Here is an 18,450-nt window from a genome sequence, read left to right as displayed (position 1 = left end):
CGCTCCAATCCATACTTCATTCTGCTGCCTACATCATTTTTCTACAAAATCATTCAATCCATATCTCCCTACTTCTCAATTTCCCATCCTCCCCCTCACCAAAGAGAAATTCCTAACCACTGACGTTAAAGCACTCAATCAATTTACCCCCCCCATCTTATCTCATGGATTTTCTACAACAACCCAATTCGCTCACTTCACTCCTCTAAGGACAATGTACTCCCTGTACCTCCATCTCATCTGTCTCCCTACCAATCCCTTACCCATGTACTGCCTCTAGCCTAGAACCCTCTCCCGCTTCATATCCAACAGATGATCACTCTTCCCAGCTTCAAAGTCTTATTAAAATTGTATGTCCTTCAATAGGCCTTCCCCCGACTAAGCCTTCATTTCCCCTACTCCCTCTCCCTTCTGTGTCACCCTTGAATTTGAATTTATATCTTTATTCACCCTACGCTCAGACCCTACTCTCCCAAGCGGTTAAAACCCAGGTCTGTACACAGTAAGTGCTCAATAAATACAACTGATTGATCTTTCCACTAGCGACACTGATATAAAAGTCAGTTACCACATTCTGAATAATAATGATTGTTTCTACAGAACTTATCTATAATTTTTTGGGACACTGTTGGTTAAAAGTAGATTAATGGCGTTGGTTCAGGGACCAGTCCCCCAGTTACAACTCTGTTCCTATACTGAAAGTGGTTCTTATATACATTTCAACTTGTAATATGATTGCTTCCTTAAAAAAGCTACTTACATTCAGGCAGACTTTTGATTTACATGAAGACAGTAAGTGCAGGGTTGGCTTTTGACAGTACTTGGAATAAACAACTGCCATTTGTGGGGCATGTCACGATTTGGGAGCATGCAGCCTGAGTTAGAGGTGACATGTATGTTTTGGGGGGAGGCCTGTGAAGGGGGGAAAATTTATTCCAGGCAGGGTAGGGAAGCAACACGGCCTAGTGGAAAGAACTCAGGCCTGGGGGGCAGAGGACCTGGGTTCTAATCCCAGTTCTGCCAACTTCACTGTGTGACCTTGGGTAAGTCACCTAATTTCTCTGTGCCTCAGTTTCCTCAACTGTAAAATGGTGATGAAATACCTATTCTCCCTCTTACCTAGACTATGAGCCCTGTATGGGACCAAGAACTGTGTTTCAACTGATTGCCTTGTGTCTGCCCCAGCACTTAGAACAATGCTTGCCCACCTAGAAAGCACTTAAATACCACAAAAATAATAATCATGAGATGATATCACACAGAACAGGGTAGGATAGCAATTTCATATGTCCCTCAATGGCCAAATGCCTGAAGCCAACCCTGAGTAAGGACACATAAATATACTCATGGGTCTTGGTGTCAGAGGTCCTAGATTCTAATCCACACTCCACCATTTTCCTGCTGTGTGATCTTGGGAAAGTCATCTAATTTTTTGGTGCCTCAATTTCTTCATCTATAAAATGGGAACTCAATAATAATAATAATGTTGGTATTTGTTAAGCGCTTACTATGTGCCGAGCACTGTTCTAAGCGCTGGGGTAGACATAGGGGAATCAGGTTGTCCCACGTGGGGCTCACAGTCTTAATCCCCATTTTACAGATGAGGGATCTGAGGCACAGAGAAGTTAAGTGACTTGCCCACAGTCACACAACCGACAAGTGGCAGAGCTGGGATTCGAACTCATGAGCCCTGACTCCAAAGCCCATGCTCTTTCCACTGAGCCACAAACAGGAAGAATACCTGTTCTTCCTCCTACTTAGATATGATCACCATATGGAACAGGGACTGTGTCTGACCAAATTATCTTGTATCTAAGCCAGTGTATAGGTGAAAGCTTAGCGTTTAGTAACTGCTTAACCAATACCACAGTGATTTATTATTATGATTAATAATAATAATAATGTTGATATTTGTTAAGCGCTTACTACATGCAGAGCACTGTTTTAAGAGCTGGGGTAGATACAGGGGAATGAGGTTGTCCCACGTGAGACTCACAGTCTTCATCCCCATTTTACAGATGGGGGAACTGAGGCACAGAGAAGTGAAGTGACTTGCCCACAGTCACACAGCTGACAAGGGGCAGAGTGGGAATTTGAACCCATGACCTCTGACTCCATGACCTCTGACTCCCAAGCACGGGCTCTTTTCACTGAGCCATGCTGCTTCCTTGCAGCCAAATGAACACATCAATTCTCATTAATGACTGACTGCCTGGCAATTCCAATTCCATTCCACTTGTTCCCCTACATTCCCTCTGCCTCTGCTGTCTCACCATCTCCACCTTCCATAAACTTTACTTCCCTTTTACCCATGCAGTCTCCCATGACTCCTACCTCTGAATATTCTCATACCCTATTTCCTCTTTTCTCTTCTTGATGTCACCTTTTGATTTTTTTTTTAAATTTCTATCACCAGACCAATCCTTCCTCCTGTTGCAACCCATGTTCCTTAACTGCCAAAGCCATGGGCAAAGGTCCAGACCAGTCAGGGCCTATACTTTAGCATTGCTGGAAGGTGGGTACCAGACTGGGCAAGGAAGTTCTGGTCTTCTCCCAATACCTACAGTGATCACTCCTGGGATCCAAGTGTGTCACTTCTTCTCCCAGACCTCAACATCTTGCTGGCAGGAGGAGTATTTTAGATGATCATGATCACTGATAATCTTAAGAAATGAAATCATAGTCCAGTTGGTGTTGGGAAATAATAAGGTGAACTTGAATGAGTAAAATAATAATAATTTGTACTATTTAAACTCCTATATGCCAAGCACTGTACTGAGCATGATACAAGATAATCATGTCAGACATAGTCTCTGTCCTACATGAGGCTTGCAGTCAAAATAGGAGGGAGGGCAGCTATTTAATTTCATTTTACAGAGGAGGAAACTGAGGCACAGAGAACTTAAGCAATTTGCCCAAGGTCACACAACAGGCAAGTAGCAGAGCTAGGATTAGAACCCAGGCCCCTTGACTCCCAGGCTGGTTTTCTTTCCACTAGGCTCATCAAAGTCCCAAACCCAAAACTACTATTTCTGCAATTTAACCCTATATTTCTAAAATGGATTTCTCCAAAGAACATTTTCCATTTCTGGGGCAGTATAATTACCCAAAGGTGCACAAAAGAGCTTGTACTTGTCCTGATTTTGTTGGGTTAATGGCAGGATAGTGTTGAAAGAGTAAGATAAGGTTGTTTAATGTGTCTCTTGCTTGCCATTTTGGACATTATCCTGGTTTACTGGGCTAAGGAGGTAGTCTGACCCTGCTTTTTAAAGAGTTAAATACCTGATAAAGAATTGCATACTTGACAAAGACCCACAGTATATTTACCATTAATGATCATCTTAAATTTACATTTGCATATTTTGAGATTGCAAGAGTAACTCAAATCAGTGCCCAAAGGATTTACAACTTAAGTGCTCTTCCTATGCTATATAGTGTACATCCAATACTTACTTTTTTGATTTCTACAATAGTATATGATTTTTATGAGTATGTCACAGTTCCAGTTAAAAAGCTTTCTTGTATTTTAGCTGGTATCACTCACAAGGGTCTACCTTCACAAGGGTTTATGTTTAGAAAAATCAAGACTTGAGACTATAAAAGTAGATTACTGTGTGGATACTTCTGGGTCTTTTTTTTATTGAGCAAAGTCACTAAAATATTTTGTTTTTCATCAATCTTCATTGCATCTACTCTAGGTTTATTCATATTTATATTCCACTGTGCTATGAAAGAGAATGTCCAAAAGCAGTGGAGGAGACATCTCTGTTGTGGGAGATTCCGTTTAGCGGACAACTCAGGTACAAGCATATTTTACAATGCATTTTTTACATAAAGAAAAAATAAAAATAGAGGAATAACCAAGGCTGCTTGCTCTTTTGCACTTAGCAATCCAGTTCAAAACATCATTATTGCTATTTATTGAATGCTTAATGTGTGTACAGTACTGTTCTTAGTTTAAGTGGCAGATAATGACAGAGCAATGAGCATAAGGACAAGTGGCTCTGATAAATGCATATGTCTGAAAATCAATTATTACTTCACAAAGGTAGAGTCTTGAAGAAAACCAATCAATCTGTGGTATTTAGTGAGTGCTTACCATGTGCAGAGCACTGTTCTTAGTGCTTGGGAAAGTAGGTAGTTTCCTGTTGTCTCCCCCTACTCTCCCCACCACCAAACCCCCTCCTCTCCCCCTCCCCCCTTCTCTCTTCCCCACCCACGCCCCATCCCAGTCCTCCTGTCCCACCACTACCCCTCATCCCCCTCTCCCCATCCAGGGCCCCGCCACCTCCTTCCCATCCAAACCCTCCCCTCCCCCCACCCTTTCCCCCCTCCCCACCTTGCACCCAAAGCTACTTTCAAGTGTGGCCTCTGGAACCCCCGCTCTATTACAGGTAAGCTACCTTTCGTCCATGACCTTTTCCTCTCCCGCTCTCTCCTCCTCCTCACCCTTTCAGAAACGTGGCTCTCTCCCAAAGACATGGTCTCCGCCGCTGCTCGCTCCAGCGGAGGCCTCTCCTCCTCCCACTCCCCCAGACTCACCGGTAACGGAGGAGGCGTCGGCTTCCTCCTCTCACCCCGTTGCCACTTCCGCACTATCTCCCCTCCCCCCTCCCTCTCCTTCCCCTCCTTCGAAGCCCATATCATTCGCCTCTACCACCCCCTCCAGATACTTGTCGCTGTCATCTACCACCCTCCCGGTCCCACCTCCGACTTCTTCAACCACCTTGACCCCTTTCTCACCTTCCTTCTCTCCTTCTCTCTGCCCACCCTGATCCTCGGAGACTTCAACATCCATATGGATGTACTCGACGACTCCTCTGCCGCCCGCCTGCTATCCCTCCTCAACTCTGCCGACCTCCTCCTCCACCATACCGCGCCCACTCACCGACTCGGTCACACCCTCGATCTCATCATCTCCTACCTCACCAACTCTGAAATCCCTCTCTCTGACCATAACCTTCTCACCTGCCTCATCTCTCACACTCCCTCCCCCTGCAAATCTTCGCTACTGCCCCACAGAGACCTCCGCTCTCTTGATCCCATCCGTCTCTCCAAAAGCATCTCTCCTCACCTTGCCGCCCTGTCCTCACTCCCCACTCTCGATGATCAGGTCTCCGCTCTCAAGTCCACCCTCTCTACTCATCTCGACTCTCTCGCCCCCCTTTCCCTCTGCCGCTCTCGCTCCACTAACCCACAGCCCTGGATCACCTCCTCTGTCCGCCTCCTACGCTCCTATGCTCGAGCTGCCGAGCGCTGCTGGCGAAAGTCCAAGCATCAAGCTGACATCACACACTTCAAATTTATCCTTTCCTGCCTTAACTCTGCCCTCTCCTCCACCAGGCAAAACTTCTTCTCCTCCCTCATCGACACCCATGCCCGTCACCCCCGCCGATTGTTCCGGAACTTTAACTCTTTCCTTAGGCCCCCTGTTCCTCCCCCTCCCCCATCTCTCACCCCCAATGATCTGGCCACCTATTTCCTCACGAAAATCAACACGATCAGGTCTGAGCTCCCCAAAGTCACCCCTCCGCCTCTCCCCTCCCCCCCACCAACCCTCTCCCCTACTTTCCCATCCTTCCCTGCAGTATCCTCAGAGGAGATCTCCTCCCACCTCGCAAGTGCCACCCCCTCCACCTGCGCCTCGGACCCCATTCCCTCTCACCTTATTAAAACCATCGCCCCTGCTCTCCTCCCTTCCTTAACTTCTATTTTTAACCACTCAATCTCCAATGGCTCCTTCCCCTCTGCCTTCAAACATGCCCACGTCTCCCCCATCCTAAAAAAACCTGCTCTTGACCCCACCTCCCCCTCCAGTTATCGTCCTATCTCCCTACTACCCTTCCTTTCCAAAATCCTAGAACGAGTCGTCTACAATCGCTGCTTAGAATTCCTTAACTCCCATTCTCTCCTGGACCCCCTCCAATCTGGCTTCCGTCCCCTCCACTCTACCAAGACTGCTCTCTCTAAGGTCACCCGTGACCTCCTTCTTGCGAAATCCAATGGCTCCTACTCCATTCTGATCCTCCTTGACCTCTCTGCTGCCTTTGACACTGTCTACCATCCCCTCCTCCTCCATACCTTATCTCACCTTGGCTTCATGGACTCCGTCCTCTCCTGGTTCTCCTCTTACCTCTCTGGCCGGTCACTCTTGGTTTCCTTCGCTGGCGCCTCCTCCCCCTCCCATCCTTTAACTGTTGGAGTTCCTCAAGGGTCAGTTCTTGGCCCTCTTCTGTTCTCCATTTACACTCACTCCCTCAGTGAACTCATTCGCTCTCACGGCTTTGACTACCATCTCTACGCAGATGACACGCAGATCTACATCTCCACCCCTGTCCTCTCCCCCTCCCTTCAGGCTCGCATCTCCTCCTGCCTCCAGGATGTCTCCACCTGGATGTCGGCCCGCCACCTAAAACTCAACATGAGCAAGACTGAGCTCCTCATCTTCCGTCCCAAACCCGGTCCTCTCCCAGACTTCTCTATCACCGTGGATGGCACGACCATCCTTCCCGTCTCTCAGGACTGCAATCTCAGTGTCATCCTTGACTCGTCTCTCTCGTTCACCTCACACATCCAATCTGTTACCAAGACCTGCCGGTTTCACCTTTAAAATATCACCAAGATCCGCCCTTTCCTCTCCACCCAAATGGCTACCTTACTGCTACGGGCTCTCGTTATATCCCGGCTAGACTACTGTGTCAGCCTTCTCTCTGATCTCCCTTCCTCCTCTTTCGCCCCGCTCCAGTCTATTCTTCACTCCGCTGCCCGGCTTATCTTCCTGCAGAAACGATCTGGGCATGTCACTCCCCTTCTTAAACAACTCCAGTGGTTGCCTATCAACCTCCACTCCAAACAAAAACTTCTCACTCTAGGCTTCAAGGCTCTACATCACCTCGCCCCTTTCTACCTCTCCTCCCTTCTCTTTCTATCGCCCACCCCGCACGCTCCGCTCCTCCGCCGCCAACCTCCTCATCGTCCCTCGGTCTCGCCTATCCCGCCGTCGACCCCTGGGCCACGTCCTCCCGCGGTCCTGGAACGCCCTCCCTCCTCACCTCCGCCAAACTGATTCTCTTTCCCTCTTCAAAACCCTACTTAAAACTCACCTCCTCCAAGAGGCCTTCCCAGACTGAGCTCCTCTTCTCCCTCTACTCCCTCTACCACCCCCCCTTCACCTCTCCGCAGCTTAACCCTCTTTTCCCCCCATTTCCCTCTGCTCCTCCTCCTCTCCCTTCCCATCCCCTCAGCACTGTACTCATCTGCTCAACTGTATATATTTATTACCCTATTAATTTTGTTAATGAAATGTACATCGCCTTGATTCTATTTAGTTGCCATTGTTTTTATGAGATGTTCTTCCCCTTGACTCTATTTATTGCCATGTTTTTGTCTGTCCGTCTCCCCCTATTAGACTGTAAGCCCGTCAAATGGCTGGGACTGTCTCTATCTGTTGCCGACTTGTTCATTCCAAGCGCTTAGTACAGTGCTCTGCACATAGTAAGCGCTCAATAAATACTATTGAATGAATGAATGAATGAATACAATACGAGTTGGTAAACAAAATTCCTGGCCAAGATATTACGATCTAGAAGGGTGACAGACATTTACATAAATTACAGAAAGGGGAAATGGCAGTGTAAGGATATGTTCATTACTGCTAAGGAGCTGAGGATGGGATTAATATCAAGAGTTTAATGGATGCAAATCCTAGGCAAGAGGCCATGCAGAGGGAAGGGAAGGTAGGGGAAGTGGGGGTATAGGGAAGGCAACATGGAGATTATTTTGGTAGGATTTTGAAGGTGAGGAGAGTGGTAGTCTGTCATCTATAAAGGGGGAAAGAGTTTCATATCAGAGGGAGGATGTGGGCAAGGGTGCTGGCAGTGAGAGAGGAGAGAATGAGATTTGTTGAAAAGGTTGGTGTTAGAAGAGCAAAATGTGTGGGCTGGGTTGTGGTAGGATATCACACTGAGGCTTACCTCCCTTAGTAGATAGGGGAGAGCTGATTGAGTACCTTAAAAAGTGGTAAGTAGTTTCTGTTTGATACAGAGGTGGATGTGCAACCACTGGGGGGTTTTGAGGAGTGGGGAGACATGGACTATTTTTTCTAAGAAAAATGATCCAGTCAGGAGAGTGAAATATGGACTAGGGAGGCAAGAATCAGGAGGCTGAAGGAGTAATCAAGGCAGAAAATGACAAGTGCTTGGGTCAGTGTAGTAGCTGGTTGGATGGAGGGGAAAGGAAAAATTCTAGACATGTTGTGTAGGTAGAACCAATAGGATTAGTAACAGAGCAACTAAAATGGGTTGAAGAAGAGAGATGGAAGGTAAGGAGCTCCTTTTTGGACAAAAATTTCAGAAGGAAATTGCTTTTACCATTAGCTGAAAATGTTTTACATTTATCAGACTACTGGTCTGGGATTTTTTTTTACAGACTTATTTTTTTCCCAGAAAGAAATGCTGGCCAAGATTTCTCTGCTTACTATCAGTTTATCACCATTCATCCTATAATAATCCATAGGCAACCGAGAAAGATGCTAGAAAACTAGTTGCCCCAAAATCATTCCATGGAAATCTTTGATGAGTAAATTTGCATTTATTCTTTCAGATTGGAGCAAGACAGCAACCAACATCATCAAGAAAAGTTCAGACAATTTAGGCAAGTCTTTGTCTTCAAGCTCCATTGGCTCTAACTCCACCTACCTTACATCCAAATCTAAATCAAATTCAACTACGTACTTCAAAAGGAACAGCCATCCTGGTAAGGCTTTTATTCTCATGAAACCAAATGTTTTTCTGGAAGAGTTCTTACTGAATTTACATTAGGGGAGTCATCCTGTCCTATTTTCTTGCCAAAAAGGCCGATTGAAGAAGAGGGCCCAGCTTTCATTTATTATGTTGGGCATGCCTAGCTGTTTAACCAGCTTTCATGGAAAGATTTAACCAGGTTAAGGCTCTGGTACAAAGGAAGGCTGATAGCATTTCTCCATTCAAAGACACTAGCAGAGCTAAACCTCTGGTGTACCAGCATGCTACATTGCCTTGATGAAAAGCTGGGGGGGGAGAGGAGAAAGTATTGTTGGGATGAGAGAGAGACAAAGAGAGAAATTCCCAAAAGAAATGGAAGAAATATCTGCTGCTGGTTTCCTGACAAGACCTCAGGAAAGACAGATCCTGGAAAAAGTTAGCATGTTTCTTCTTTTACATTAAGTGGAGATTGTTCCACCGAGGTTGCATCAGTGCTAAATTATTTTTATGACCACCATAATCTGGGAATTGAACATCTTTTGTCCAAGTGTTGGAAAAAACACTTGTCCTCAAATTTTAAAGAAAGAGATCTTGTTTCTTTACTAAAGTGTTATAAGGCAAAATAGGCTGGAGCAGTGAACACTGTGGAGTTGATGAGTGGACCAGTCATACCTCAATCCATTATGGCTGGATCCATTTGTGGCCAAAGCAACCCTAACTTTAGGAATCGTTCTACCCCCAACCCCATATATCTTATATGATGTGCATTTGTATATATGTATTTTCAATATTTCACTAAATGCAGTTCAAAAAAATGGAGTAGTGTGTTAATGCATGAGAAATGTACTGTATCCTCTAAACTGTAAAGCAGTTTTAGGGGACCGGGAGTAATTTAAAAGCCACATATCAAAGGGTTTGTCAGTACTAACCAATCATCATCATCATCAATGGTGTTTATTGAGTGTTTATTGTGTTCAGAGCCCTGTACTAGGTAGTATCCAGTGAATAGTACCACTAGAAATTCTGTTTCTCCAAAGACACACTAATAATAATAATGGTATTAAGCACTTACTACGTGCCAAGCACTGTACTAAGCGCTGGAGTAGATACAGGGTAATCAGGTTGTCCCACGTGGAGCTCACAGTCTTAATCTCCATTTTACAGATGAAGTAACTGAGGCACAGAGAAGTTGAGTGACTTGCCCAAAGTCACACAGCTGATAAGTAGCGGAGTCAGAATTAGAACCCATGACCTCTGACTCCCAAACCCGTGTTCTTTACACTAAGCCAGGCTGCTTCTCACTTAGTCATATGCCTTCTCACTTTTAACTGATTTGGATGTGTCTATGACTTTAAAAATGAAACTGAATTACCAAAAAAAAAGATTTCAGTATAACCACTTATTCATTCAACTGAGATCAATATTTTTTTAGAGCTCTCTGAAACTTAAACCTGGATCATTTTATTTTGCTAAACTTTTCTCAATCATTTTCATTAGAATTTTAAAAATCTGTTATTTCCAATGTTTCACTTTCTAATCTGGTGTATGGAATGACCGGATTTAATTTAGGGTGACCTGTGTAGAAGGTGTGTATCTTTATCATGTTTACTTGGTTATTACTCCCTGGAATTGATTTGGACATTCATATGTTTATGGTATAGATAATATCTTCTAAGAGCATTCCTTCAGCAAAGGTGGAAAGCATTCAGGTAAAACGTTCATTGCTTGATTGAATGCATGAAGTCTCAGCAAAATATTGGTTGGGGGATGTTTGCATGAAGTTTCTAGTGAGCCTAAATCCCACTGCTGAATCAGAAGCATTGCTTGCTTTTCCCCATACATCTCATCATGCGCGATGATACTTCCCCTTTCAAATCTGGATGTGCTGAAATCCAGGCAGAACAGTGTGCTTCATAATTTGGCTCTCCTCTGCATGGGGTGTTTGCAAGTCTACCCTTTTAAAGACAATGTACCGTGATTTGGCATCAGGATATATCATGTAAAATCACAGCCAAAATGGATTTTTAAAGGACTGAAGAGATGTGGGAAAAACTATGTCAAAGCTGGTACATTCATAGAAGTGGTAAATGAGAAAGCTGCTCTTCAAGAATTTTTATAAGCTTGAAAACAGCCTGGGGCTATATTTTTTTCAATCGTATTTATTGAGCGCTTACCGTGTGCAGAGCATGAGCTTCATTCCCAAAGTCATTGGTTTTCAGTCATTTATCTACCACACAATTCACTCTAACCTATTATTACCTAGTAATAATAACAATTATCATTTGTTAAGCACTTACTCTGTGCTTACTAAGCACTACTGAAGATACAAGATATTCAGGTCAGATACGTCAAGTTCACAATTAAGTGGGAAGGAGAATGGGTATTGGATTTCCATTTTACAGATGAAGAAACTAAGTTAAGTGATTTGCTCAAGGTCACACAGCTGGCAAGACGGGGGAGCCAGAATTAGAATTTATGTCCTCTGACTTCTGGGTCCATGCTTTTTCCACTATGTTACCCTGTTTCCCTGCTCTTTCATTCAACTCTTTTATGCTGAAAACTATTTTCAAAGAACTACAAAATTGGAGAAGCAGTGCAACCTAGGGGGTAGAGGACAGACCTGGGAATCAGAAGGACCTGGGGTCTAATCCTGGTTCTGCCCCTTACCTGTGTGACCTTGGGCACATCACTTAACATCTCTGAGCCTCAGTTCTCTCATCTGCAAAGTGGTAATTCCTGTACTCACTCCTACTTAGACTGTGAGCCCCATGTGGGACAGAGATTGTGTCCAACTCGATTAGCTTGTATCTGCCCCAGCACTTGGCACAGTAAGCATTTTACAAATACCTTTAAAAAAAAAACTATTCACATTTAGAATTTGCTGAATTTGGAATAGATTCTAATTTCTCTTTCTGAAATAGGGCATTTCTTCCGAGTGGAGCCTGTAGAAATCTCTATGTACCAAGGAAACAGGAGTCTATTGCAGTGTAGAATATAATAATCAGCTTGGGACATCAAAATATGTTACATGATAGTGGGTGATTCCAAAGCCGGAGAGTTTGAGTTGATGATTTTAGAAAACCACAGATTTTGATCAATGAGGAATGAAGATCATAGAAAAAACTTAGAAAACCACTGGCTAGTGAATAAGCAATTGGGAAGAGCACACAAAAGAGTTATTTGGCTCACTCTGCTCTGATCGCTGAGCACTTCTCCAAGCAATGCAGATTGGTAATGCTGATACGCTTTAATCCACTCCTTTTTCCAGCTATGAATGAAGTTGTCTATTGATTGTCTGTTCTTCATTCCTTCTTCTGTTAGCTACAAAATGGCAACATTTTCTGTTTTAATTTGCATTCTGTTTCTTGCATAGTCCTACTCAGTATCAGGATGAAGAGAATGCATTGTGTTTATCAAAAAGAGTATAATTTGGTGAAAATAATTTTCTTCACTACTTGGTGTATTTGGTAATTACATCTATCTCTGGATTCAACTGAGAATTTAAGATGTTTATGTTGAGAAAACTCCCCTCTCCTGCCTCCAATCTAGGTCTTGCCCAGGATAGATTTATTTGCCTCCCAAAGAAAAACAGCATTCACAGCAATACAAAACTTGGAGAGCTAATGGTTGACAAACCTATGAGCTCTCTCTACTGGCTGACTTTAGGCATTGAGAGAGTAGATGGACGAAGGCTTCAAGCCACCACTTCAGCCAGTTTTAGAAAAGTCTTAGGGGTTTGCAGAGAGTTTTCCTGAGATCCAGGGTCTTGGCTGGGTTTGGTTCCTCTGCAGATTTGTCACTCAGCAGCATGGTTACATACTTCAAGTCCAAAATACATATGGAAACTAAAAACCTTGGATGTCATTTTTGTTTCTATAATTCTAAACAATCAGAATTCCACTTCTTCCTAAATTCCTCTCAATCATAAACCAGAACCAGGGCTGGCTCAAGGCAGTCCAGCACCCTAGGTGGTAGGAAGGAATGCAGAACACAAGCCAAGAAGTAAGAAGCAAAAGTCGAAAAGAGGTGCCTGCCCCAAGCCAACGAGCTCTATTACCAGTTATCTATTGTTTCTTATAATAGAGTTGGACCTAACCATAACTCTTTTACTGTAACCTCCATCATTGGTGTAGAGGAGATGGAACTTATATATTGTTCTACAAGTTCAGCTGATGACCTTTCTTTGGCAATTTCCAGGGTGTTTTTTTTTCCTTAGGTTCTTTCAAAAATATCAGTTTCCCAAGAAATATCATCCATATAATATCCATTATCAAATCTCGAGCCAAACTATCACAGAAAGGCATATTAAGGACCGTCACTCAGAGGCTGAATATGTGAAAATCAATTGGTATACTATGTGCTTTGATTTGATTGAAGTTAGATTCCGCTACTCCTTGAATCAGTCAAGTTTGAGTGCACATAGGTGGATGGGGATAGGTCACCAGTACAGATTGCTCCCTAACTACCTTTCACTTCCAACAGATAATATCTTTGTGGACAAAACTTCAGCAAAATTACCCCACGACGATGGAGAGCAAACATCAATCATCCCAGTCCACCAGGTCATTGACAAAGTTAAAGATTACTGTAATGCTCACTCTGACAACTTCTATAAAAACATCATCATGTCTGACACCTTCAGCCATAGCACAAAGTTTTAAGAGTGCCCCTTCCCATAGCAAGGGAATCAGCAACAAAATGCCAGGGAAAACGGGTGATGACCCTACCGAGAAGGAAAAATTGTTCCACCAACTGTAGATGTTTTACCTGCCTATGTTACCTGGCTACCAAAGCAGAGTTGAAAGCTGAGTTTTCAGGATGAATGTTTGTTAAATAATTGAATGCATCTCCTCAATGCCTTAATGCCATGATGGAGGATTTTCCACCATCCTCGGTGCTTCAGATGGGTGGCAGCAATTTGTCTGAACCATAAATTTAAGTTGAAGCAGACTTCTCGGAGTTGAGTAACATTGACAGGTAGTGCTTGGAGCACTTAAAAAAGTTAACTGAAAAAAAAGAAAGTTTACCCTACTTAAGTTTCCACGAATGTGATATTTTTTCTATGTAATATTTCTCTTTTTCAAAAAGAACATGTATTTTCATTACCATGTTTGATTACTCACCTGTCAGTGCTGGGTATTTGTGTTTGTGTGTGTTTGTTGTAGGTATGTGTGTGTTTTTTCCTGGTAGAAAGCTTCAAATGGAGGTTAAAATCTTCAGGACTGCCACAGATTAATTTCAACTACAAATCAAATGTAATCTTGAATTCTTTGGAACAAGAGCACAGATGACTCTCCCATTGCATTCTAAAACTCATTTTTCTAAGGATTCTGGGCCATGCATAGTCAAGAAAGAGTGAGGTTCACCAAAAAAAACATGCCTATTCATTTGTGTTACCATTTTATAGAGGTATTCAGGCATAACCCCCAATGACAATAGTTAAGTATTCCCCATGACAGTGATGGTGCCCACCTTCCAGGTCATCTGATACAGATCTAACCTACTAACATGAACATGACTGGCATATACCAATGGCCACAGTGTCTCCAGTATGCCTGCAAAGAATTATTTTCTATCTCATGTTATTGGAAAGCATACTGTGGAGAACCTAGACCTACTCTTTAATTACCAAAGCTGTAGGTAGTTACAGAAGCTCTAGCCAGCCAAGTTTGGGATCCCAAGTACGGCAAGCAGATTCCAGGCTATAGACAAACCACATAAGGACCTTTGTCTGCCCAAGGGTTCCCCCACCCTCCCTTTCCACCCTAGCTGGTATCCACCCCAGCACTTAATACAGTGCCTGGCATATAGTAAGTGCTGTACAAATACCATTATTATTATCATTACCCTTAGCTGTCCCTAGACTCTTTTTTGAAATAAAAGCAAGATTCATAGAGCCCAAGCCTAAGGTCCACCCAACTGTTAGGACACTTCAGTCATGCATACAGCAATCAAGTAATTGGAACCACTTTTCATAGTATCTGAAAACTACATGAATAAGGAGTTCACAGTGCCTGCTGGGAGGTTATCTGCACTTGCTTCCTATATATTAAAGCAAAAGTTATATGCACATGCCCTTCCATGGTATGGGGTCAGTCAATAAATGGCATTCATTAAGTGCTAACTATGTGCAGAGCAATGTACTAAAGTCTTGGCAAAATACAACTAAGTTGGTAGCTGTGATCACTGCCCACAAGGAGCTTGCAGTCTACAGGAGAAACTTACAGATGATGTAAACATTCTCTCCAGCTACCATAAAAAGGGATACTAGAAAGTACTTTGATGTAGGTGAAGTAAGTTTTCACTGGTCCTTAAGACATTTTCAGAAAATACCTGCTTCCTAAGTGGTGATCCAGCCAGAATCCATTTTCTATGCTAAGTAAACTTTTCAAGAAACCCATTTTTTCACAAAAAAATTGGGCAAAACAATTTGTAACAATTGTACATGAGCATCTGATAGTGTCAACGGTCAAGAGGCTGGAATGCGCAGGCCGGCCCTTGAAGACAGCGGACTGAGCAAGATGACTTTGGTGGTCTTTTCCAGCACTTTGAGTTGACAATTTTTTTCTAAGCAGTTTGTCATTTTGCCTAAAAACATTTGAAAATGCCTAACAAACCCTTCAACCAAAGGCTATACACCACCAATCTAGATTTATTCTTGATACTCAGCTGGAAACAGGGATGTTAGCCACTGGTTTTGAGGGGGAGTAACCAGTGATGTCATTTTCCAAGGGCTGTGGGTAATATGCCATTTTGTTGCCCTTGTTAAAACTATTTTCATTTGTTATTTTTATGCAATATGGGAGCCATTGGTTGACTGATGGTGAAGGAAGCGCTTTAAATAACATAAATGAGAAACAAGAAATAACTGTAAATCTTAGCTCTAGAGCAGGAAAACTCCACTGAAGTGATAAAATCTTTCCCTCAAAACCATTTTAATGAGAGAGAATGGAAGTGGAACATTAAAACGCATAACTAATGCCCTCATGATACATATTTGTGTTCACTTACCTTGATTCTGCCTGTGATTGCTTCACTTTGCTTTAGAGTCCTGAAATAAAATACATAAATATTCAAATTAGGGAGAGGGCAAAGTTCCTGGGTTGGGGATATAGGAACCAGCTGGGGTAACGGAAGGGAAATTACTTCTGGAAAATGAGGAATTAAAAGTGAGATGACCCTGGGACAAATTTTGCCTTGATTATAAATGAGCAAATCTCACCTTCATTTAGTACCTGTGCTATGCAAGCTGAATAGAGGGAGAAGAATTTGGCTCAGGGAGCATAATGGCTAAAGCTTTCAGATGAATGTCTAGTCAGCCTAGATTTTTCCTTATTGAGCCTTTTTTTTTTACTACCATGTAGTAGAGCCTTAAATTGTCTGTCAGTCCAGTGTCCAGAAGTGCTGTCAATTCCTGTCACCGTGGTTCGCAATGTAAAGATTTTGCTTTGTCTGCTGTTGACATAGCCTCCCTTGTATATATTTATTTATTTGTGTGGTTAAAAATGTCGACTTTTAAAAAATTCTTTAGTTTGTTCTATCTCACCTTGTTATTTTAATTAAGCTTCTTCTGGCAGGGGATGTGGAGAGGCCTTGTTTCTATTTTCCGAACATCTGGTGAAACAGTTGGCTACAGCGCTATCTTTTACCGCATGACCAGGATGAAGAAAAACGACTGTGGGAGTAAATTGAACTATTAGTCAGTGGGCAGTTAGTACAGCTGATCTGCCATTTGGCCAAAATGGAAAGAAATGTTTTTCAAATAAATACTTATATTGCTCATGTTCCAGATTATTAAATTCCTTTATGAGTAAATGTTTGTGTTTCTTACTGTTCAATAGGAAAAGATTATTTGAATGCTGGAAAATAACCTACCACCAATTAAGTATATGACGTGGATTTGCTTGCCCAAACACCAGGAATAAATGTGTCCAGCAATATATCCAGCTCATTGGGGAATGAATGCATTTGACAGTTTCAGTTTTTCTCAGTATGATTGATGCCCTGCCAAGCATTGAGGCTTACTGGAAGCAAGCTAGGTTCTTTCACTGAGAAGCTATCAGCACTGAAAAGGAAACAAAGACAGGCTAGGGGTTTTGACAGCCCCAGGAAGGCTCAGATTCTCCTGCCTGGGGACCGCAGAGTGCAGAATTTGGCCAATTTTGATTTCAGTGACGAAAGAGTAACCCCACCACAATTCCCCTGGTTCCTCTCCTTGCCTCCCCAGCCCTCCCTCCCTTCTGCTACAAGTGCTATGATTCAATCAATCAGTTGGATTTATTGAACTCTTACTGTGTGCAGAGCCCTGTGCCTAGGAGACACAGAATAGGTAAACATGATCTCTGCCTTCAAGGACCTTCATTCATTGTGAGCCCCTGGAGGGACAGGGTCCATGTCTAATTCCTACCTGTATACTCTTTTCCAGCACTTAGTACAATGCTCTGCACCCAGTGCTTAATAAATACTATTAGTTCTACTGTAGGGTAACCCCCTTCCCCAGAGACCCCTAGGCCAAATCTGTCCTGGGAGTCGGCAGACCTGGGTTCTAATCTTGGATCCACCACTTATTTACTGTGTGACCTTGGGCAACTTCTCTGTGCTTTAGTTACCTAATCTGTAAAATGAGGATTAAGAATGTAAGCCCTATAGGAGACAGGGGTTATGTATCTTGTATCTATCCCAGTGCTCAGTACAGTGTCTGGCAGATAGTAAGTGCTTAACAAATACCACACATTATTATTATATGCTGAACTTTTATGCTGAATGTTTATGCTGAACTTTCACTAGTGCAGCATGTTGTCTAATCACTACAGTGTAAGATCCTCTTAGTCAGCTGCCATAAATCCAGCCAAATCATATTAAGGAAAACACTAGAAATTGCCATTGGCTCATTTTTAGAAATATTACAGTGTTTACTTCAGAAATCCCAGAAAAAAAACAAAACATTGATTTTATGTACCTCTCCAGTTTATGTCCTAATAGATAAAATGTATTTATGATATTTTTGAAATCTAGAGGATTTGGGTTTTTTAAAAAATTGTGTTTTACACGCAAATAAATATCATTTCTCTCCACCCTAGATAAAGCCCCCCTTTTTCCCATTTCACAGAAGTCTGGTTCAAGTAACTGCTTTGTTTTTCTACTCCCCCTGGAGAAAATGAAAATAATTGTGAAAATGTCAAATGCTTGCATTCATATTCCACAGCCTGTCATCAAAATAAGAAACTATTTTTCATTTCATCACCATAGCTGAAAACTCTGCAGAGATGTTAGAAAGTGAAATAAAAATGAACTGAGATCTTTGAAAAGTGTGCCTCAATATTCTAAAACCAAATGGAAAAAGAATAGACAATCATCTGTCCTGGACTGTTAAATAATTCACCTTGCCTGGAGGCTGGACCAAATGATCTCTCTAGTTTCTTTGTAGCTCTACAATTCTCTAATTGCATCCAAAAGTCAATGACAGCAGTCACCTATCAAAATTATTATATATTTAAGCATAAATAATTCCCATAGTTAGAACTGAAGAGTATACACTTAAAGGACAATTGGAATGGAGGCACATAACTGGTTAAGATGACTTTGTGGCATAGTTTTCCAGCTCTTTCATTCATTCAGTCATATTTAATGAGCATTTACTGTGTGCAGAACACTGTACTAAGCCCTTGGGAAAGTACAATACAACAATAACTGGACACATTCTCTGCCT

At 42.6% G+C, this 18,450-nt stretch overlaps 1 protein-coding gene and 1 long non-coding RNA gene across 7 annotated transcripts in view; one reads left to right on the top strand and one right to left on the bottom strand.

The window, feature by feature from the left end:
- The window catches only part of ADGRG6 (adhesion G protein-coupled receptor G6), a 184,470-nt gene extending 167,914 nt beyond the window's left edge, over positions 1–16,556 (top strand). For 5 of the 6 annotated variants that reach the window (XM_029055801.2, XM_029055841.2, XM_029055834.2 and 2 more), the window contains 3 exons: positions 3,699–3,800; positions 8,602–8,754; positions 13,224–16,556. In XM_029055801.2, coding sequence (XP_028911634.1) covers positions 3,699–3,800; positions 8,602–8,754; positions 13,224–13,402 — 434 coding nt within the window. In that variant the 3' untranslated portion in view covers positions 13,403–16,556. Of the gene's footprint in view, positions 1–3,698; positions 3,801–8,601; positions 8,755–10,402; positions 10,451–13,223 lie in introns of all 6 variants that reach the window. The other variant, XM_029055817.2, reaches the window with a different exon arrangement.
- LOC120638225 overlaps positions 13,662–18,450 on the bottom strand; it is a 206,805-nt gene continuing 202,016 nt past the window's right edge. Inside the window, exons 2-4 of the long non-coding RNA XR_005659776.1 lie at positions 16,288–16,416; positions 15,753–15,792; positions 13,662–13,747 (exon numbers count right to left, since the gene is read on the bottom strand). This is a non-coding gene — a long non-coding RNA (uncharacterized LOC120638225). The remainder of the gene's footprint in view (positions 13,748–15,752; positions 15,793–16,287; positions 16,417–18,450) is intronic.

This window comes from Ornithorhynchus anatinus, chromosome 2, assembly GCF_004115215.2.
Source record: "Ornithorhynchus anatinus isolate Pmale09 chromosome 2, mOrnAna1.pri.v4, whole genome shotgun sequence".
Lineage (NCBI taxonomy): Eukaryota > Metazoa > Chordata > Mammalia > Monotremata > Ornithorhynchidae > Ornithorhynchus > Ornithorhynchus anatinus.
The sequence above is the reverse complement of the archived record's forward strand: the minus strand, read 5'-3'. Positions and strand labels throughout refer to the sequence as shown.